The 23,832-nt window shown below is 37.6% G+C and overlaps 2 protein-coding genes across 2 annotated transcripts; both read right to left on the bottom strand.

Moving 5' to 3' along the window:
- Positions 1–8,990: 8,990 nt before the first annotated feature.
- On the bottom strand, positions 8,991–9,957 carry LOC138420991 (olfactory receptor 52N5-like). The gene is given in 2 exon segments (XM_069554726.1): positions 8,991–9,098; positions 9,100–9,957. Coding segments are annotated over 2 exon segments (966 nt in total).
- An 8,663-nt stretch (positions 9,958–18,620) lies between these two features.
- LOC138420475 (olfactory receptor 52N1-like) lies at positions 18,621–19,583 on the bottom strand. Its single transcript, XM_069553707.1, is given in 3 exon segments — positions 18,621–19,192; positions 19,195–19,340; positions 19,342–19,583. Coding segments are annotated over 3 exon segments (960 nt in total).
- Between the last annotated feature and the right edge of the window lie 4,249 nt (positions 19,584–23,832).

Raw genomic sequence — 23,832 nt, 5'->3', positions numbered from 1 at the left:
AAATTCACATACTGAGTTTCTAAAAGAACAATGAATTCATTGAAAGCTTAGCATTCATTAAGTTGTTTGTTTTTTTTTTAATTTGTGGTCACCGGGGATCATATAAGTCTTGTTTGAGGTCTGTTTTTTTCCAAGTATAAAATTAATGCATTAACTGATCATTATAAGGAAGCTTTCCTAAGTTCTTTCCTAAATCAAATACCTAGCATTAAGGTCTCTTCCTCTGATAATCAGCTTTTGTTTTTGTTTTTAAATTTTATTTATTTATTTATTTTAAAATTTTTATTTTTACTTTATTTTACTTTACAATACTGTGTTGGTTTTGCCATACATTGACATGAATCCACCATGGGTGTACATGCATTCCCAAACATGAACCCCCTCCCACCTCCCTCCCCATAACATCCCTCTGGGTCATCCCCCGCACCAGCCCCAAGCATGCTGTATCCTGCATCGGACATAGACCGGCGATTCAATTCTTACATGATAGTATACATGTTTGAATGCCATTCTTCCAAATTATCTCACCCTCTCCCTCTCCCTCTGAGTCCAAATGTCCGCTATACACATCTGTGTCTTTTTTGCTGTCTTGCATACAGGGTCATCATTGCCATCTTTCTAAACTCCCTATATATGTGTTAGTATACTGTATTGGTGTTTTTCTTTCTGGCTTACTTCACTCTGTATAATCGGCTCCAGTTTCATCCATCTCATCAGAACTGACTCAAATGTATTCTTTTTTTTTTTTTTTTTAGTGGTTCAGTGCAATTTATTTTTTTTATTTTTTTTTTAGTTTTTTATTTTTTTAATTTTAAAATCTTTAATTCTTAAACAAATGTATTCTTTTTAACGGCTGAGTAATACCCCATTGTGTATATGTACCAAATAAGAAAGCTGTAGTATAAGCTTTGGAGTTCCCTGGTGGCTCAGATGGTAAAGCGTCTGTCTACAATGCGGGAGAAGGAAATGGCAATCCACTCCAGTACTATTGCCTGGAAAACTCCATGGATAGAGGAGCCTGGTAGGCTACAGTCCATGGGGTTGCAAAGAGTCGGACACGACTGAGCGACTTCACTTTCACTTTTCCTTGATCAGTTAACAGAGCTTTGCAAATGAATTACTAATGATATCTGAACTTCTCATGTAACAATAAAACCAAGTTTAATAATCAAAACTGAACTATTAAAAGGAAACATGAAAGACGTAAATAGGATATTTTATCATATTTAAGAATTGTATCTTTAGGAATAGAACACAAGTAACATGCCTGGAGAATCTCATGGACAGAGGAGCCTGGCAGGCTATAGTCCAGAGGGTCGCAAAGAGTCGGACATGACTGAAGCAACTTAGTACACACACAAGCGTGCTTTTCCTAACTTCCCTTCTTCTTTCTTTTGCATGGACACAGAGATAAGAGTTGACTGTTCAATTGTATTGAGAAGAAATTCATAAGGATGCTATTTTTTTCAGCAACTTTGAAAATTTTCATACACTTACCAAATATTTATAAATAATGCATTTTAAAATCTATCAATTCTACAATAATCAGTTATAATGTGTGCAAATATATAAATGTGCATACATATGAATTGTTGCAATTTTCTTATTAAAACTTTAAATAAATGTGTAAAATATAATGGCATACAATTACTAGAAACAAATTTACATGCTTCATAAAAGAAACGATGACAATTTTTGTATGTAAGGAAACACCTTCTTATACTGTAAACTAGTATCATTCTTTGTCAATAATTAAAATTACAAGGCTTTGTTCATCTTGAAATTGTTAATGTAAATACACACCAGAGTTGCTAAACAGGAAACTGAGGACCAGATAAGTTGCAATTGCTTTAAGTGAATTCCCACTTTAAAATTTTCTACTTTGGACTATTAAAGTGAACCATTTCAACCTGTTATATTATTTGGGTTGTGAAAAATTATATGAAACAGGGAAAGGAAACAGTTTGGTGCACTGAGGTTTAACTGCTGAATGTAAAACATGTCATATATTGCTTCATAGGGGAAACAATATATATGGGCTATAACAGTATATATGGGCTACCCTGGTGGTTCAGATGATAAAGAATTTGTCTGTAATGCAAGAGACCTGGGTTTGATCCCTGGGTCAGGAAGATCCTCTGGAGAAGGAAATGGCTAACTTTATTGAATAAACATTTGCATATTATCAAGTAAAATATGCTAAATTTGTAGTATCATTTAACTGATTGAGTTTTATTTCCAAATCTAATATATTTGTTTGATTGCTGCCTTAGTTTTTTTCCCTATTTTTTTAAAGACTTCCTTGAAATTGTTATAATATAGCCTCTGTTTCTGTTTTATGTTTTGGGGGCTTTTTTGGCCCTGAGGAATGTGGGATCTCAGCTCCATACATCCCATGCAATGGAAGGTGACGTCTCAACGACTGGATCACCAGGGAAATCCCTTTCCTGCCTTTCTGAAATTTCCTTTGTTTTGTCTATTTCTTGATAAAGGTTTTTGGGGTATTTTTTTTTTAGGAATTCATGTTTTCTGTTGATTTATGAAGAACAAATGATAGTTCTGTTTCATCTGGTGGCTCCTTTTACATTTTCAAAAATTATATTTAAAATATAGTGTAATGATTCTTCAGTTCAGTTCAATGGCTCAGTCATGTCCAACTCTTTGCGACCCCATGAATCGGAGCACCCCAGGCCTCCCTGTCCATCACAAACTCCCAGAGTTCACTCAAACTCATGTCCATAGAGTCGGTGATGCCATCCACCCATCTCATCCTCTGTCGTCGCCTTCTTCTCTTGCCCCCAATCCCTCCCAGCATCAGGCTGTTTCCCAATGAGTCAGCTCTTCGCATGAGGTGGCCAAAGTACTGGAGCTTCAGCTTCAGCATCCATCCTTCCAACGAACATCCAGGACTGGTCTCCTTTAGGATGGACTTGTTAGACCTCTTTGCGGTCCAGGGGACTCTCAAGAGTCTTCTCCAACATCACAGTTCAAAAGCATCAATTCTTCGGCGCTCAGCCTTCTTCATAGTCCAACTCTCACATCCATACTTGACCACTGGAAAAACCATAGCCTTGACTAGACGGACCTTAGTTGGCAAAGTAATGTCTCTGCTTTTGAATATGCTATCTAAGTTGGTCATAAGTTTCCTTCCAAGGAGTAAGCATCTTTTAATTTCATGGCTGCAATCACCATCTGCAGTGATTTTGGAGCCCCCCAAAATAAAGTCTGACACTGTTTCCACTGTTTCCCCATTTCCCATGAAGTGATGGGACCAGATGCCATGATCTTCGTTTTCTGAATGTTGAGCTTTAAGCCGACTTTTTCACTCTCCTCTTTCACTTTCATCAAGAGGCTTTTTAGCTCCTCTTCACTTTCTCCCATAAGGGTGGTGTCATCTGCGTATCTGAGGTTCTTGATATTTATCCCAGCAATCTTTATTCCAGCTTGTGCTTCTTCCAGCCCAGCGTTTCTCATGATGTATTCTGCATAGAAGTTAAATAAGCAGGGTGACAATATACAGTCTGACATAATCCTTTTCCTATTTGGAACCAGTCTGTTGTTCCATGTCCAGTTCTAACTGTTGCTTCTTGACCTTAACAAGTTATGGCACCTTTGTGGATACATTGGAGCCTTTGTATATTGATGGTGGGAATATCAGGTCACATCATAAATGAGGAAAATACCTTGACAACTAATCAAAAAGTTGAGCACAATTCCAAACTTATTCAGAAATTCAATTCTTAGATGTATACTTAAAATATTCAAAACAGAAGTTAAAGCAAAAATATGCATAGTAATGTTCATAGCAACATTATCTGCCAAAACAATAGGAAGAATCCAAATATCCATCACCTGCTGAAATTATGAGCATAACCATAAGAGATCATTATCATTCCTTACAAGGACAAAGTATGGGTACATATTGTTGCATTGATGAAAGAATTCTGCTAAGCGAAAAAAAAAAAGTACAGAAAATGCTACAAGTTGTATAACTTCATTATATCAGTGTCCAGAATAGATATATCTATTGAATCAGAAAGTAAATTGATTGTTTCCAGGGGCTAGGAGCACTGTTTAATTTGGAGTGACTGAGGAATAGTTATGGATTTCTTTTTGAGGAATTGCAACTATTCTGGGATTACACAGTGCTGTCAATATAGTGCTGTGCATTTTTAAATCATATATATGGGTAGTTTGAATGTATGTATTTTTCACTTCTATAAGAAATAATAAAATGAAAAAAATAGTACAAAATTTATTTTCAACATATGTATTTATTGCATTATTTCCTATAACTTAAGGGAACATATGAACAGTGAACTTCCAGATGTTCAAGCTGGTTTTAGAAAAGGCAGAGGAACCAGAGATCAAATTGCCAACATTCGCTGGATCACGGAAAAAGCAAGAGAGTTCCAGAAAAACATCTATTTCTGCTTTATTGACTAGTCAAACACTTTGACTGTGTGGATCACAATAAACTATGGAAAATTGTTCAAGAAATGGGAATACCAGACCACTTAACCTGCCTCTTGAGAAACCTATATGCAGGTCAGGAAGCAACAGTTAGAACTGGACATGGAACAACAGACTGGCTCCAAATAGGAAAAGGAGTATGTCAAGGCGGTATATTGTCACCCTGCTTATTTAACTTCTATGCAGAGTACATCATGAGAAATGCTGGACTGGAAGAAGCACATCTGGAATCAAGATTGCTGGGATAAATATCAAGAACCTCAGATATGCAGATGACACCACCCTTATGGGAGAAGGTGAAGAGGAGCTAAAAAGCCTATTGATGAAAGTGAAAGAGGAGAGTGAAAAAGTTGGCTTAAAGCTCAACATTCAGAAAACGAAGATCATGGCATCTGGTCCCATCACTTCATGGGAAATGGATGGGGAAACAGTGGAAACAGTGTCAGACTTTATTTCTGGGGGCTCCAAAATCACTGCAGATGGTGATTGCAGCCATGAAATTAAAAGATGCTTACTCCTTGGAAAGAAACTTATGACCAACTTAGATAGCATATTCAAAAGCAGAGACATTACTTTGCCAACAAAGGTCCGCCTAGTCAAGGTTATGGTTTTTCCAGTGGTCATGTATGGATGTGAGAATTGGACTATGAAGAAGGCTGAGCGCCGAAGAATTGATGCTTTTGAACTGTGATGTTGGAGAAGACTCTTGAGAGTCCCTTGGACTGTAAAGAGATCCAACCAGTCCCTTCTGAAGGAGATCATTCCTGGGTGTTCTTTGATAGGAATGATGCTAAAGCTGAAACTTCAATACTTTGGCCACCTCATGTGAAGATTTGACTCATTGGAAAAGACTCTGATGCTGGGAGGTATTGGGGGCAGGAGGAGAAGGGGATGACAGTGGATGAGTTGGCTAGATGGCATCACCAACTCGATGGATGTGAGTCTGAGTGAGCTCCGGGAGTTGGTGATGGACAGGGAGGCCTGGCGTGCTGAGATTCATGGGGTCAAGGAGTCAGACACGACTGAGTGACTGAACTGAACTGAAAGGAACATATATGTCCAAAAATAGAAAAATGTTAAATATGTAAAAACAAGATCACACTTTTATTTAATTATAATACTGATGAGTAATCCTGTTTTAAATTTGCTTATTCTATAAAGTCAATTGAAAATGCAACAATTAGTTGTTAATATGATATTTTTCAAGCATTATTCTCAAAATCATATGTAGAAAATATATACTAAAAAATTTATCAGCACATGCCCCCCCCCACCGTTCATAGTAGCACTCTTTACAATAGCCAAGACATGGAAGCAATACAAGCCTCCATCAACAGATGACTGGATAAAGAAGATGTGGTGTGTGTGCATGCATGCTCCGCCATTTCCGACTCCTTCTGATTCCATGGACTGTAGCCTGTCAGGCTCCTCTGTCCGTGGAATTTTCCAGGCAAGAAAAGTGGAGATCGTTGCATTTCTTCCTTCAGGGGATCTTCCCGACCCAGGGATCGAACTCACGTCTACTGCATTGGCACGGGGATTCTTTGCATTATAGAATTTAAGGTTTTGATTTATCTAATTTTGAAACCTTTTTTATTCTTTTAATTCATAAACATTTAGATCCACTACTTTTTATTGTCTAATTAAAGAATATAAAATTAGAATCCATTGTGCTTTATTATTGTTTTTGACATTAACACCATCATCATGTTATCTCAAACTTGGGCATCTAAATTTTCCTAACTTAATATCTAAGTAGAGTAAGCCTGAAATGTTGATGAAGCTCTAAAGTGTCATAATATTTATTATTATCCTCACTTGAAAGTAAAATAGATATATAAAGGAACACATAAACAAATGTACATGTTACTGAAACTTTCCAAAACACTGTAGATGTTTTCAACTTGTGTGCTAGAGATGTGACACAAAAAGAAGTAAAAACTACATATTAAAATTTCTAATGCTCATTAAATTGCGATCATTTTCATTTCTGTATTTATATATCTCAGACAAAAGCACACAAATATAGATACATGCAGAAGAAAAATGCTCTTACTTGTGTGTCACTTTATAGTAAGAATGGAAAATTTCCACACTTTTCCTTCTCTAATTAAAATGAGCTTAATTCCCATACCAGTACTTATATCTCGAGTGTTTTGCGCTCATCCTCTGGGATATATAACACTCACCCTAATCTCTAAATATTCAATCCAATAGTACAAATATCAAGGGATTTAAAAGTTGAGGACAGTAATATACAGATATTATGGAAGAGTGCTTTTTTTTTTTTTTTTCACTGATGTCCTGAACACCTGGACCCAATTGCATTCAGCTATTTGCTATCCAGAAACTAAGGTATTAAGGACATATGAACGTGAGATTAAGAGTATGGTATTTGCTGTGGTTGGTTGTGCTAGGATAAAGCAGAGAGAGACTTTGAGTGTACATGAATTCATTATTCTATCCTCAGAAACCCTGGCTTGATTCCACCCCACAATTAAAGGCAGAAGTGCTGTAAAAGACTAAATTTTCTGAAAATGTTTTTGCCCATTTCTCAGCCTGCAACACAGTGTGACTTCCAATAATGATTATGTAGTGATTTTTCGTAATTTTCTTTGTAGAGATTCTGCACAGGTTTGTTACATTTATTCTTTTGTATCTTTTTATATCCTTGATGCTACTGTGTATGGTATTTGAATTTTTCTTCAATTTCTAATCAGATAGAAATGCAATGGATTAAAAACATTTTTAACCTTGAAAAAAAAAGCAAATAAGGTCCTTTGGTTCTTTCATGGTGGATGTCAGGTATGAATCAACGCCTATAATTAGAAGAAGTGGGGGAAATACAAGAAAATAGTTCTTCATGATCACAGTGGTTGCTTTTCACCTACCTTCCCATTGTTCTCAGGATGAGAATCTAATATACTTGCTTCATTTCTAGAGGCATTTACTTGTGACATTTTAGATAAGAAAATCTATTTGGAGAAACAAATCATATTAGGGAAAGAAATGAGGTGTAAAATTGAGAACTGACTAGTGAGCAAGAAGCATTTTTTATAGTTTAGAAATGGGAATAGGCAACATGTAGTATGATAATTGTACTTATAAATAAGTGACCATGTTCTTGTGTTAATATAAGTTTCCCACAGAATAATATGAGCCCAGTTTCCACAAAACTAAAACTCTAATGTTTTGAAATCATTTAAAATTCATTTTTTTTAAAGTCTAATGTAATTATGGTCAGTACTACAATATTTGGTATAAGCTTGAATCATTAACTGAGAATCTGATTCCTCAGCCATAAAGAATCTGCCTTCCAATGCAGGAAGTGTGGATTCGATCCCCTGGTTGGGATCAAAATTTGTCATTTGGAAATATTGGCTCACTGTACTATGCAGATCTTCCAAATGTCAACACACTTAATTTTTATAGCATTAATCTCACGTCATATGGACTCTAGAAAATCCCTTTGTACATTAGTAAGAGAATGAAATGGAAAAAAGGCCAAAAATAGCTTAATATTTTTATGAAAATTGTTGTGACTTCACACATCTTTTCCCAAATGGTCTTAAGGTTCTCAGAGCTCCATGGACAATACCTCAATGCATGTTGCATTAGAAACTCCTGAGGTAGAAGGGGAGAAGCAAGGTAGATGATTGATTATCAGTGAACCAAGAAAATAAATTATTGAATTGGGAATTACAGTGGAGAGGTTATATCCAAGATTACAAAATTGGCAGTTGTGAGCATTACTTACGTAGTTTCCATTGGCATTATAGATAAGTCATTTTATTTAATAGAGAAAAAGCCTCAATATCAGTAAAGGAAAAATAAATCCATATTCTGAAACAATATAGCTGTTTTGAGATGTATATTGCACGTTTTGTTTTTAAAAGCTAAGCTATAGATTGCATATTTATTTCTTCAATAAATTGGTCTGCATGCTTTTTACAATATGATGTTTACTAAGTGCCATTTTTTAAAAATTCAGTGACTGCCATTTTGCCTGTATATTATCAGTGTAATTCATAAACTGAATTTTAACTTCAATGACTGCCTAGCCTGGAAAATGTCCTGAAAAGCCATTTAATTTCTTATCCATAAGGACAATTACATAGAGAAAGAAATGGCAACCCACTCCAGTATGTCCATGGGAAATCCCATGGACAAAAGAGTCTGGCAGGCTACAGTCCATGGGGTTGCAAGAGAGTTGGACATGACTTAACAATTGAACAACAAAGGAAGATATAATCACAAACAAGACACTTAACTCTCAAAAGGTTAAGACAGTATCCTACATGAATACATTAAGAGGAAAGTTGTAATGAACCAATATCAATGACTTGGTTCAAACTAACGATAGAGGAAAAAAACATGGGAGTCACTGGAATATAAATCCAGAATTATCTGTAACTTCTCCCACTGTAGTTGCAAAAAACATAGATCATAGAAAAGACACACTATCACACATGAGTTTCTTCTTTGTTGTTTTCCATTCATCTTTATTCCATCTCATTTCAATTGTCCTGAGTACTTGCGCTTTTCACACCCTGCAAGAGCTTTATGACATTGTCTCGAATCTGTTTTGTCTTTACCCCGTAAACAATGGGGTTGAGAGTTGGGGGGAAGAAGAAGATAAAGATTAGCCACAATGATGTGAAGAGAAGAGGGAATACTGTGTCCTCCAAAACGGTGAGTAAAGAAAGTGAAAAATGCTGGAACATAAGTGACAATAATGGCAGATATATGGGCAGTGCAGGTGCTGAAGGCTTTCTGCCGAGCATCTGCTGAGGAGAGACTGACCACTGCCCGAAGGATCATAGTGTACGATACAGATATACAGCAGATATCAAACACTCCAATCAGGAGGGCAACCACCAGACCATAGATGACATTGACCTTGATACTGGCGCAGGATAACTTCACCACTGACATGTGATCACAATATGTATGGGAGATAATATTGCTTCGGCAGAAGGGCAAACGCTTAACCAAGAATGGAAAAGGAATCATCAGCAATGCACCCCTCAGGAAGGTGACAAGTCCAGCTTTGGCAAAGATAGGGTTAGTGAGTATGGTAGCATAGCGCAGTGGGTAGCAAATGGCCACATAGCGGTCCAGAGCCATGAGCATGAGCACTCCAGACTCCACACCTGTGAACCCATGGACAAAGAACATCTGGACTAAACAAGCATTGAAGTTAATTTCCTTGAGATTGAACCAGAAGATGCAGAGTGCATTGGGTAGAGTAGTGGTACAGGTAAAGAGATCAACGAGGGAGAGCATTGCCAGGAAAAAATACATTGGATGATGTAAGGACTCCTCATGATGAATGAGATACACAAGGCCAAGGTTTCCCACAAGGGAGATGATATACATTGTGCAGAATGGGAGGGAGATCCATACATGTACTCTTTCCAGACCAGGAATTCCATTAAGAATAAAATATTTGGGGGGCACACATGAATTGTTGGAAACCACCATAACTAATTCAATAAAGAGACTCTATTTTTTCCATCTGTAAGTTTGTACCCTAGAAGAAGAAACAAAATATATATATATAAATTTAGTTTAGATCATCCTTGAGAATGTAGACTTCAGTTTGGCATAAAATTATGTTTATAACAGTACCAACAATTTTGAATAATAGTGATTATGAAAATGCACAGTTTATTGAATAAATAAATATTACAGAATATTTTTAAAGTTTTATAAACAATATAAATGTAATTTTAGAGCCACAATTGCAAAATTGTAGTTTTTGTTTTGTCAGCAAATAAAAGAAGATACTGAGGTAGAGAAAGATTGAATAATGTTGCTGCTGCTGCTGCTGCTAAGTTGCTTCAGTAGTGTCCAACTTTGTGCTACCCCATAGACAGCAGCCCACCAGGCTCCCCCGTCCCTGGGATTCTCCAGGCAAGAATACTGGAGTGGGTTGTTATTTCCTTTTCCAATGCATGAAAGTGAAAAGCGAAAGTGAAGTCACTCAGTCACTTCCGACTCTCACTGACTCCATGGGCTGCAGCCTACCAGGCTCCTCCATCCATGGGATTGTCCAGGCAAGAGTACTCGAGTGTGTTGACATTGCCTTCTCCAGAATAATGTTGAATATCAAGCAAAACTAGATTCATAACCTCAAGTGTAACTAACATAGTTTTCAGACAAGTAATATATAAGCAATCTATGTCACAATTCATGAGTATCCCTTCTAAATGCATACTAGATATTTCCATCTTAAATTCCCACAGACACTTAAAGTTCTTCATGTCCAAGACTAAATCATTTCAGCCTCTAACCCATGGCAAAATAAGCTCCATTACTGAGTTCTGATTTTTAGATAATGATGTCTAACACACGATCTACCAACGTCTTTATGACCTCCTCAGATGTGCCTCTAGCTTATCTTGGATATATATATTTCCTTATAACTCAAAGTATCTTACTTCTTACTTTGTCCAGGTCATCTCAGCACATATATTATTTGTATTCTATCCTTAGACAGGTGAAAAGTTGTATTTTTAATCCAGAAATAATTTTAATATCAGTCCTTCCTATTACCACTCTTAGCTGTCTTTTAAAGACCACCGGCTATATCCACTCATTTATTTGCATAACCTTTTGTATTTTTCAAAGCAAATACATTCTATAGATACTTTTGAAGACATTTTAATCCTACTTGGTAATCTTCAAAGTCTCCTTTTCAATTTGAATATAGAGCTATATGATTAAATAAAGTTAACTTTACTTTTTATCTTCTCTTTCCCATGTTATTTCTTTCCATTCCTTAAGCACCCAAGAGTATCCTCTTTTGGATGATGTATTATATGATCACAGTATCCCATAACTTAGCATTTCATGCTTAAACTTTAGTGATCACTTGAAAATTTAAACTACAGCATATACCTCTAGCCTACGTTGACTTTGTTCAATTTACTTCCCTTACTTGAAAACCTATCCACCATATAGCTTTCCTGATATATCTTCTTTGAATACTGAGACAGAATGTCACTTGCTTCAAAAAGAACCAGCCATCACAGAGTCCAGGGTAAGTTACTCTCATTAAATTCCCTGACCCAAGGACAGGATCAGGATGTTTAATTTGCTTGCCTCATGAGAAACGCTGGTCTGGATGAAGCATAAACTGGAATTAAGATTGCTGGGATAAATATCAATAACCTTAGATATGCAGATATCCTTATGACACAAAGCGAAGAAGAACTAAAGGGCCTGTTAATGAAAGCGAAAGAGGACAGTGAAAAGTTGGCTTAAAGCTCAACATTCAGAAAACTAAGATCATGACATCTGGTCCCATCACTTAATGGCAAATAGATGGGGAAATAGTGGAAACAGTGGCTGACTATATTTTGGGGGGCTCCAAAATCACTGCAGATGGTGATTGCAGCCATGAAATTAAAAGACTCTTGCTCCTTGGAAGGAAAGTTATGACCAACCTAGAGAGCATATTAAAAAGCAGAGACATTACTTTGCTGACAAAGGTCCGTCTAGTCAAGGCTATGGTTTTTCCAATAGTCAGTGAGAGCTGGACTGTGAAGAAGGCTGAGCGCCGAAGAATTGATGCTTTTGAACTGTGATGTTGGAGAAGACTCTTGAGAGTCCCTTGGACTGCAAGGAGATCCAACTAGTCCATCCTAAAGGAGATCGGTCCTGAGCGTTCATTGGAAAGACTGATGCTGAAGCTGAAACTCCAATACTTTGGCCACCTGATGCAAAGAACTGACTCATTTGAAAAGACCCTGATACTGGGAAAGATTGAAGGCAGGAGAAGAGGGGACAACAGAGGATGAGATGATTGGATGGCATCACTGACTCAATGGGCATGAGTTTGGGTGAACTCTGCGAGTTGGTGATAGACAGGGAGACCTGGCATGCTGCAGTCCATGGGGTCACAAAGAGTCAGACACGACTGAGCAACTGAACTGAACTGAAACATAAGTGATTAATTCAAAGTGAAATCTAGGTTTTTCTATCTCAGACTTCATGTCTGTTTCACTAAAACAAATCCTTTACAAAAGCTAACAAGTTGTGGATCAATGATTTATTTTCTCATTTATTTGTTTTTGTGTTTGTTTATTGGCTTGTTTTCTCTGGAGGAATATGAGCCTCTGTGTTTCAAACTAGGAAGCTCTACATATCCTGCTTCTTAAAATTTCTCCTTGCCCAGCATCCCAGTCATCTTCTATGCAAAGAACAAGAGGACTGTGTTGTGGGATGATTGTGGGATGATCCATACTTTCTCTTTCAAAGGTGAAGGTAAATTGGTTACAAATACTATTCAGACTTACCCGGAATCTCTCCCACTTCCTTATTTTTGCCTGTAATTCTAGGGAAGCATTAAGGAGACAGAATAGAGAAAAGTATTGGAAGTACAGTGACTAAATCACAGGAAGAGAGATCCACCTCAAAGTGTATTTTTGATCTTGCACTGAGCTTTTTTTCAGTGAAAGAGGCAATGCAGCACACGGCACTACAAAAAGCATTCCACATCGTGTTGTGCTATACAATACCACCTCACTTTCCCTTCTTGATGATAATACATGCCATTACATGATCCAGAAGTCTAAGCCTGCAGGACCTGATGGAAAGTACAGGGACTAATGTTATTGCTGCTTCTCCTGTTGCCTCATCCTGCACTAGGCAGCCATTTGTTGAAAATAGTATGCAGTACCCATTGCTGCCTCTGGCTGTTTATATGGAAAACAGGCATATTCAGATTATTGTTTGACCTCAGTGCCCATCCCCTGAAAATCAGAATGAATCATGTACTGCTTAGGACCTAAGAAGGCATGCTTTTCAATTTTTAAAAAACCTTTATGCTGTTTCTTTAGAGATGGCCCAGGACAGCGATTTTTAGGAATTTAGATTCTGAGACACAGACTAAAATTCTGGCAGGCATATGAAGAATCCTTTCCATGATCCTTTGCAGAGGAATGTCAAAAAAAAAAAAAAAGCTGAATCCAGAAAAGAAAGTTCTAGGTTCTCTGAGATAATTTCATTTTTTGTTATTCTTATTCTAAATGTTTTTCTTGAAGTATCAAATTTACTTTTTTAGTGATACACAATGCTATCATTGACAATGAATATTCAATATGGAATTTAAATTAAACACTTCCATTTGTTAAATTTTTTAGAAATTTCATTAAGCATCCACCAAGTGCTAGGCAATGCACCCTTCAGCATTTAGCATAAGGGTCTTCTGTGCCTCCTCTGGCTATTTTAGGTTTACCTTGTGCATAAGCAGCCAATTTGCATACCAACTCATATTCATCTATGTCTACAGAAACAAGAAGCAGCAGTACTATTTACCTATTTAAATATATTTGCTTATTTATTATTTAAATTCATCTTTGAATTTAATTAGATTCCTTAGGACTGGGAAAGGTCAGTTTTCATTCCAATCCCAAAGAAAGGCAACGCCAAAAAATGCTCAAACTACCACTCAATTGCACTCATCTCACACGCTAATAAAGTAATGCTCAAAATTCTCCAAGCCAGGCTTCAGCAATACGTGATCCGTGAAATTCCAGATGTTCAAACTGGTTTTAGGTGGGAGGGGGGTTCATGTTTGGGAACGCATGTACACCCGTGGTGGATTCATGTCAATGTATGGCAAAACCAATACAGTACTGTAAAGTAAAATAAAGTAAAAATAAAATTTTTTTTAAAAAAAGGCAGAGGAACCAGAGATCAAATTGCCAACATCTGCTGGATCATGGAAAAAGCAAGAGAGTTCCAGAAACACATCTATTTCTGCTTTATTGACTATGCCAAAGCTTTTGACACTGTGGATCACAATAAACTGTGGAAAATTCTGAAAGAGATGGGAATACCAGACCACCTGACCTGCCTCTTGAGAAATCTGTATGCAGGTCAGGAAGCAACAGTTAGAACTGGACATGGAACAACAGACTGGTTCCATATAGGAAAAGGAGTACGTCAAGGCTGTATACTGTCACCCTGTTTTTTTAACTTATATGCAGAGTATATCACAAGAAATGCTGCGCTGGAAGAAGCACAGCTGGAATCAAGATTGCCGGGAGAAATATCAAGAACCTCAGATATGCAGATGACACCACCCTTATGGCAGTGAGTGAAGAGGAACTAAAAAGCCTCTTGATGAAAGTGAAAGAGGAGAGTGAAAAAGTTGGCTTAAAGCTCAACATTCAGAAAACAAAGATCAATGCATCCGGTCCCATCACTTCATGGGAAATAGATGGGGAAACAGTGGAAGCAGTGTCAGACTTTATTTTTTGGGCTCCACAATCACTGCAGATGGTGCTTGCAGCCATGAAATTAAAAGACGCTTACTCCTTGGAAGAAAAGTTGTGACCAACTTAGATAGCAATTGAAAAGCAGAGACATTACTTTGCCAACAAAGGTCCATCTAGTTAAGGCTACGGTTTTTTCAGTGGTCATGTATGAATGTGAGAGTTGGACTGTGAAGAAGGCTGAGCGCCAAAGAATTGATACTTTTGAACTGTAATGTTGGAGAAGACTCTTGAGAGTCCCTTGGACTGCAAGGAGATCCAAGCAGTCCATTCTGAAGGAGATGAGCCCTGGGATTTCTTTGGAGGGAATGATGCTGAAGCTGAAACTCCAGTACCTTGGCCACCTCATGCGAAGAGTTGACTCATTGGAAAAGACTCTGATGCTGGGAGGGATTGGGGGCCGGAGGAAAAGGGGACGACAGAGGATGAGATGGTTGGATGGCATCACCGACTCAATGGACGTGAGTCTGAGTGAACTCCGGGAGTTGGTGATGGACAGGGAGGCCTGGGTACTGCAATTCATGGGGTCGCAAAGAGTCAGACACGACTGAGCAACTGAACTGAACTGAACTGAACTGAATGCAATGATAACCGCTCTATCTAGCCAAGCTCCAATATGTTTAAAATTTGCCAAAAGATACAGAATTTTGTGCTCTCTATACTAAATGCTGATGAAATACAACCCCTTTCTTTATTCAAAACAGATTCTTTACTTGAAAGTCACAGTGTACGCCTGTGACGGATTCATGCTGATGTATGGCAAAACCAATACAGTATTGTAAAGTAAAATAAAGTAAAAAGAAATAAATAAAGAAAGAAAGTCACCGTCTGCTACCCTCACATTTTACCCCCTTTTTCAAGATGATGATAACCTGCAGACCTGTACCAGAAGTTCTTTTATGTTTATCATATACCTTTACTGACCTGTGTGCTGTTTTAATACATGGGCCAAATCTACTCCCTCTTTTACCCGTGAATGAAGATAGCATCTGGATTTTAAAAAATAAGCAAATTGAAATCAGATTGGATGACTGCAAGTTGTATGACTGAACTAAAGAAAGGAAAGGTGATGGGGAAGCTTGAGCTAGTGACTTCAAGGGAAAGGTATGTACCTGTTTATCTTCCCTGATATAAGTCATCTTAGAGTTATTAGTGTCTAATTCTCTGTCTCTGCCATTATGCCATAGTTTATAGATGTGAATTTTTTTAAAAAGGATTCTCTCCACTCTAAAGGTTTTGAGAGAGTCAGTCTTTCTCCTACCCACAAAAGAGCACACATTCCTTGTAGTACTATCTCTCCTTTGAAGGTGGATTATGTTCTTCCTAAGTTTTCCCTGACCAAGGAATAACCAAATAACCTACTCTGTAGGGCAAAGCCCTCTATGCCTGTGATGACACAGTAGAATGAAACAAGACAATGTTTTGTCATAAGCCTAGAATCTGAAAGGCATTACCTTACCCACACGGTAGATCCAGACGAAAAGGAATGTGAAAGGTGCTCATGCCAAGGAGAGGGCTCAGGAGTGTACATGATGGTAGCACCCTGGTTTCACCTTATAGACCACAGATCTGAAATGCTTAGTCTAGCAGACTTCCCACGGGAAACAGGTGTAATCTCACATCCTTAGGACTCCCAAGTCTCAAAGTGAAACAGGGCTTAAATCCCCAAAGACCATAGAACCTAAGGGAGGGCATGATACAAAGTTTCAAATATTTGGAAAAAATAAACCCCAATGAGCTGGTTCCAGAATGAGAGAAGTCCAGAAAGTAATTCCTATGGTACAAATATCCAGCGTTTAGGATGACAAGTTGGAAATTCTTACCTAAGGCGATTAAACATAAATCAAAATATATATGTGTGTGATTTTATAATGTGCTTAGTTGTTTTTATTCTGAATTCTAAAACATTATTCTCAATTTAAAAAGAGAAAAATGCAGCAATAAAAACATTTTTAAATAGTACATACTATCAACAGCAAGAAAATGCATGCTATTAGGATTTTGTGTCTCTTTACTTTCATGTATATGTAATTTTAAAAATATATCAGGATCACAGGTATTTTTTATTGATCACTTCAATTTATATATACTCACAACAGAAGAAAGAAAGAAATCTGGTCACTTGCGACAAGATGGATGAATCTTGAAGGAATTATGCTAGATGAGATTAGTTAGATACAGAAAGATAATTACTGTTTTGTATCACTTGCATGTGACATCGGAAAAAGCCAGATTCATGAAAACTGATAGTAGAATGGTGGTTACCAGAGTTTGGGGTATGGGGGATTTGGGTTAATGTTGCTTAAGAGTATGAACGTGGAAAAAATAGATAAATAAATCCTGGAGTTTTAGTAATACATGTCATATATTTTCAACTTATACAATGCCTTATGCCACTTAGAGCTCAGAAAAACAATTTTTTAAAGGACAAGTAAATTCTCAGTGAATTACACACTAATTTAAATAAGTTAACTCAAGTCAATTTCTTTAATTATTTATATGAGATTATCCCAGTCAGTTCAGTTCAGTCTCTCAGTCATGTCCAACTTTTTGCGACCCCATGGACTGCATCATGCCAGACTTCCCTGTCCATCACCAGCTCCCCAAGCTTGCTCAAATTCATGTCCACCGAATCGGTAATGCCATCCAACTATCTTAACCTCTATTGTCCCCTTCTCCTCCTTCTTCTATCCCAGTCAAGAAAATGGAAATGAAGATGTGGTTATGAGTTAAAATAAAGGGTGTTCAAGACAAAAGTTTTAACTTTTGTTTCTTATGATTATCTTGATTATGTTGTTTGATATAATTTGTATAAAAGTACATATATTTGCACTAAATTTAACACACTTCTGAGAGAAAAAATAAGTAAGCCATAGACAGCATAGGAGGTAAGGAAGAAAACGTTTCACAGTTTAGGGAGATGGGTGAATACAATCAAGACATATTGTTTTAAAGATGTGTTTTATTAAAACATAAAAAGTGTGCAAAAAAAGAGCATACATCATAAGTGTACAGCTTCATGAAAATTCACCAAGTCCTTGTAATTACCATTTAGGTCAAGAGCTAAAGCCTTGACGGCACCTCAGAATCACCCTCTCATTTCCTATCCAATCATTACCTATACCCTTGTTCTCTAAGTTACATATCATCTTGATTTCTAACACCACAAATGAATTTTTCCTGCTGGTGAATTTTATATAAATAAAATCATAAATATGTATGATTTTGTTTCTTTCACTTGATATTTTGTTTGAACAGACCACAGTTATTTATTTATTCAGCTGGATGTTAATGGACATAGCTTCTAGGTATTGAATATGCACCTTATACCTTTTATAAGTTTTCTAGTGAATATACATATGCATTGCTGGATACACAGCTGACAAACTTAGTCAAGAAAACATCAGATAAGGATTGGAAAATAAGAATAAACTCCAAATGGTGTTGGAAGGAGAATGATGAGGTAAATAAAAGCATAGGCATTGATGAATACACCTTACATTTGCCAGGGACTTAAATTTTTTTAATGTTTAGGTCCAATTCTTATGATCCAACACAGTAACTCAAAGTTTTGTGGATTGTCATTCAGGAGCAAAATGTCAGTCTATGAAATTAGATAAATTGAACTTTGAAGTCTCCTGTGAATAAAAGAGGCTTTAGAGAACATGAAATTTTAGAATAAAGGGCCTTTGCTTACATGCACATAGTGGTATCCTTTTAAGAGAAGTTTAAAGATAAAAATCACAACAAATATTTCCCATGACCAGATATTTGCTTTCATTTTGAGAACTCCCCATTGATTAAAAAATGGCATCCCCATTGACCTCGGGCTGACTATGAGAACTTCTCAGAAGACTCTAATTAAATGTTATGAGAAGGATTGTCCTCTCCTTTAAGCAAGAACCTAGTGATACATGTTCGTATCTGCTTGGTTTTTATCCCATACACAATAGGATTCATTGTAGGAGGCATGAGTAGATAGAGATTAGCCATAATAATATGTATGTGTGGAGGAATGGAGCATCCCCCAAAACGATGTGTAAAGAAGGTGAAGAAGGCTGGGACATAGGTAATGACGATGGCAAAGATGTGTGCAGTGCAGGTGCTGAAGGCTTTCTGCCGAGCCTCTGCTGAGGACAGGCTGACCACTGCCCGGAGGATCATGGTGTAGGAGACTGTGATGCACAGGATGTCAAAGCCCCCAATCAGGAGGGCAACCATCAAACCATAGATGGCATTGACCTTAACATTGCCACAGGATATCTTGGCCACAGACATGTGGTCACAGTAGGTATGTAGTATGACATTGCCCCTGCAGTATGGCAGGCGTTTGGTGAGGAAAGTGAAAGGGATAACAAGCATTACACCTCTAAGAAAAGTAAGGAGCCCAGCCTTGGCAATGACCGAATTAGTGAGAATAGTAGCATAGCGCAGGGGTAGCAGATGGCCACGTAGCGGTCCAGGACCATGAGCATGAGCACCCCAGACTCCATCCCTGTGAAGGTGTGCACAAAGAACATCTGGGCCAGGCAGGCCTTAAAATCAATCTCCTTGAGATTGAACCACAATATGCAGAGTGTTGGGAAGAGTGCTGGTGCACATGAGAACATCTGTGAAGGAAAGAAGGGCTAGGAAGATGTACATTGGTCTGTGTAAGGCTTCTTCAGAGTAGATGAGATACATAAGGCCAAAGTTCCCTGTGATTGCAATGCTATACATGGTACACAGAGGGAAGGAGACCCACAGATGCACTTCTTCCAAGCCAGGGATGCCATTTAGGATGAATGAGATTGGAGTGAGGCTAGTGCCATTCAGAAAAAACATACTAGCTGTTGGAAGTTCATGGTACACCAGTTATATAATTGCTCTGTAGGCAGAAAAAGTAAGATCAGAAATGAGTGGACAAGTAAGATTTCCTTTATCATAGTTGATAATTTGTGTTTTTTTGTAGATCAATCACATGTACATTCTCTTATGTTGAATATGTGATGTTACATTCTCATTATGTGACATTACACTCTGATCCTTCCTCAGTGATCAATGCAAAGAAATAGAGGAAAACAATAGAATGGAAAAGACTAGAGATCTCTTTAAGAAAAGTAGAGACACCAAGGGACTATTTCATGCAAAGATGGGCACAATAAAGGGCAGAAATGGTAGGGACCTAACAGAAGCAGAAGATATTAAGAACAGGTGGCAATACACTGAAGAGCTATACAGAAAACATCTTCATGACCCAGATAATCGTGATGGTGTGATTCACCATCTGATTCACCATTCATGTCTGACCTAGAGTCAGACATTCTGGAATGTGAAGCCAAGTGGGCCTTGGGAAGCATAACTATGAACAAAGCTAGTGGAGGTGATGGGATTCCAGTTAAGCTATTTCAAATCCTAAAAGATGATGCTGTAAAAGGGCCAGCAAATCTAGAATACTCAGCAGTGACCACAGGACTGGAAAAGGTCAGTTTTCATTTCAATGTCAAAGAAAGACAATGCTAAAGAATGCTCAGACTACTACTGAATTGCACTCATCTCACACACTAGTAAAGTAATGCTCAAAATTCTCCAAGCCAGGCTACAACAGTACATGAACCATTAACTTCCAGATGTTCAAGCTGGATTTAGAAAAGGCAGAGGCACCACAGATCAAATTACCAACATCCATTGGATCATTGAAAAAGCAAGAGAGTTCCAGAAAAACCTCTGCTTTATTGATGATGCCAGAGACTTTGACTGTGTGGATCACAACAAACTGTGGAAAATTCTTAAAGAGAGGGGAATACCAGACAACCTGACCTGCCTTCTGAGAAATCTGTATGCAGGTCAAGAAGTAACAGTTAGAACTGGGCATGGAATAACAGACTGGTTCCAAATCGGGAAAGGAGTACATCAAGGCTGCATATCGTCACCCTGCTTATTTAACTTATATGCAGAGTACATCATGCAAAATGCCAGGCTGGATGAAGTACACACTAGAATCAAGATTTTTGGGAGAAATATCAATAATCTCAGATATGCAGATGACACCACCATTATGGCAGAAGATGAAGAACTAAAGATTCTCTCAAAGAAAGTGAAAGAGGAGAGTGAAAAAGTTGGCTTAAAACTCAACATTCAGAAAACTAAGATCATGGCATCTTGACTGATGCTGAAGCTGAAACTCCAATACTTCGTCATGTGATGCAAAGAACTGACTCACTGGAAAAGACCCTGATGCTGGTAAAGATTGAAGGTGGGAGGAGAAGGGGATGACAGAGGATGAAATGGTTGGATGGCATCACTGACTCGATGGACATGAGTTTGAGTAAGCTCTGGGAGTTGGTAATGGACAGGAAGGCCTGGCATGCTGCAGTCCATGGGGTTGGAAAGAATTGGACACAACTTAGCAACTGAACTGAACTGAACTGAACACTCTCATTGGATCATGCCTGAAGCATTAGACATTGACCAGATGAACTGATTGAATCTAGTTGATGTGCTGGATCTGAATGCGCCTTTTAAAAAGATCATATAGTTCATTCTCTAGGCTGAAGTTGACCTCTAACTAAACAATAGGATGATCAAGGATTGATTAAATATTTTGTTTTTCAGTTGGTCACCATCTTAATCAAAGATGTCTATTCCATTCTGAAATCTTATCATTCTTCAATGGCTCTTGTGGGCTTCATTTTCAGAGTTAACCAGTCTAATCTAGGGGGGTATACTGACAATGCTATTAACCCAGTTTTAGCTCAAATCTCCTGCTTTGGGTTCTCAGGAAATTGAAATACAGAAAACTGTAAATCATCCCCTGTGCCAAAAGCTTTCTTTAAGCAAAATTATATAATGATCTTAAAGGTAAAAAATAATGACAGTACTCTTTCTAACCATCAAGTGAAGTGAAGTCGCTCAGTCGTGTCTGACTCTTTGCGACCCCGTGGACTGTAGCGCACCAGTCTCCTCCATCCATGGGATTCTCCAGGCAAGAATATTGGAGTGGGTTGCCATTTCCTTCTCCAGGGGAATCTTCCCAACCCAGGGATCGAACCCGGGTCTCCTGCATTGGAGCAGACGCTTTAACCTCTGAGCTACCAGGGAAGCCCTAACCATCAAAGGGCCATCCATTAATTTCTTGAGTCTATACCAAAAGAAGTAGATAGTAAAGAGTCATAGGAAGCATAATAATTTATGAGAAATTAACATTATTTTTCTAGGATTATAATCTCTTCTAATGGACTGCATAGCCTAATCCAATAAGAACTGAGGATCCATTACTGTAAACTAGCACAATTGACATTTCTTTTAGAACATATTTGGAGAAGGAAATAGCTATCCACTCCAGTACCCTTGCCTGGAGAATCCCCATGGACAGAGGAGCCTGGTGGACTGCAGTCCACAGGGTTGTGAAGAGTCAGACATGACTGAATGACTTTCACTTTCGCTTTACAGCATCGTACTGTATTTCCTATCCAGATCACCACCTCAGAGAATTATAGAACCAATATCTCTCAGTCTGTGCTATCTCTAAAACTAAATTTTCATAGTACAAAGGAGATTCTCAATACATTTTTCAAATCCATAGGGGAAAAAAAAGCAGTGGGAAAAATAAAGACTGACAAAATAGTTCTGAGTAGTAAGAAGGAAATATTTGTTGTGATAGTGTATTGTGAACAAGGACACATTGATGATCATAGAATGTATACAAATTGGATGTACAAGTCTGAAGAAGCAGGAGGGAGTGTGCTGACTTAGGGGGAAAAAATGTACAAGTAATTTGATAAGGGAGGAAGTCCAAAAGAGAGAACTATTGGAGAAAAAATAATAATCTCTTTGAATAACAATTATCAATATTCAGATTTATAGTATTTCCTGTGTATATAAGAGGTAACTCGCCTGCCACTTCAGCGACATCTCTGTTGAAAATTTAAGGTTGGGAAAAATTGGTTCTTCTTTCCTTATATGTGTCTTTTACAAAAATTGTATATCCTTAGTTTTTAAAAGATACATTCTGAGTAGATGAAATCTAGGGTCCCTTCGAATTGAGAAACAATTCAAATATCATAAGTGTGGTGTGAAATCGAGGCAATTCTCTAAAATGAAAAAAATAGATAAGAAACAGAGAACATATGAAATCAGGCCGTCATTTCTCTTTTCCTTCCCCCACAACTGTATAAATTATTTTTTTCACAGAAATGCTGTTTTTAGTTTTCACAGCCAGTGGGATGTATCACTTCTTTAGAATACTCTTCACAAGGATTATTCAGTATGAACCACAAGATTTAAGTATAAAAGCATTAACAAACAGAGCATACAAGCCAGTATGTAGAAGTGGACTTAAAATACGGTCCATCGTGCCCTTTCAAAACTTAGGAGAATAATCCTATTTGACAACTGTCTTTTTTTTCTTCTCCTCTCATTATCATAATCAGTACCCACACCTTTAGAAAGCAAACTGCACCCTCAATTCAGAAATCTGCTTTCCCTGAAAGCTGCTGGAATTCTTCAAGAAATTGAAGACATATCTACAAATGAAGTCATATTCATGTCTACATGATGGACTGGGCTTGCAGGACAAATGGAAGACCTGTATCGAGACCATGAGGGGGTAGATGGAGAAGGGAATATTTCTATTTTCTATTTGGTGCATGTGGTATGTGTATATGATATTATCTGAAGTTGAAGAACTAGAAAAACTGTTACTATCTCGTTCTACTATCGTCTCAGAGGAAAAGTTATTTTCCATGTACATGTATTTAAGTTATCTATTAAAAAAAGCTTAGGAATCAGATATACCTGGGTCCTAAGGACCCTGGCTCAGCAATTGGGAATTGCTTTAGGAATTATCTTGTCTCAAATCATAGTCTAGGACTCCCGGTATAATTTCTTATAAGTACAACAGAGAATATGTAGCTCTGAGACCTTTTAAACTTTCAGAATTAAATCCTCTGGGGAAACTGACCTGTTCACATTTTTCAAATCTTAGCACAAAGTCATGCACAAAATCATACTGAAAAAATATTTTTGAAGAATAATTAAATAATGTTGGTATATAAGCAACTGAGTTTTGTATGTGAACTTGCATATGTTAGTG

The sequence above is a fragment of the Ovis canadensis genome, chromosome 15 (assembly GCF_042477335.2).
Source record: "Ovis canadensis isolate MfBH-ARS-UI-01 breed Bighorn chromosome 15, ARS-UI_OviCan_v2, whole genome shotgun sequence".
Lineage (NCBI taxonomy): Eukaryota > Metazoa > Chordata > Mammalia > Artiodactyla > Bovidae > Ovis > Ovis canadensis.
Note: the sequence above shows the minus strand (reverse complement) of the source record. Positions and strands in the feature narration are given on the sequence as shown.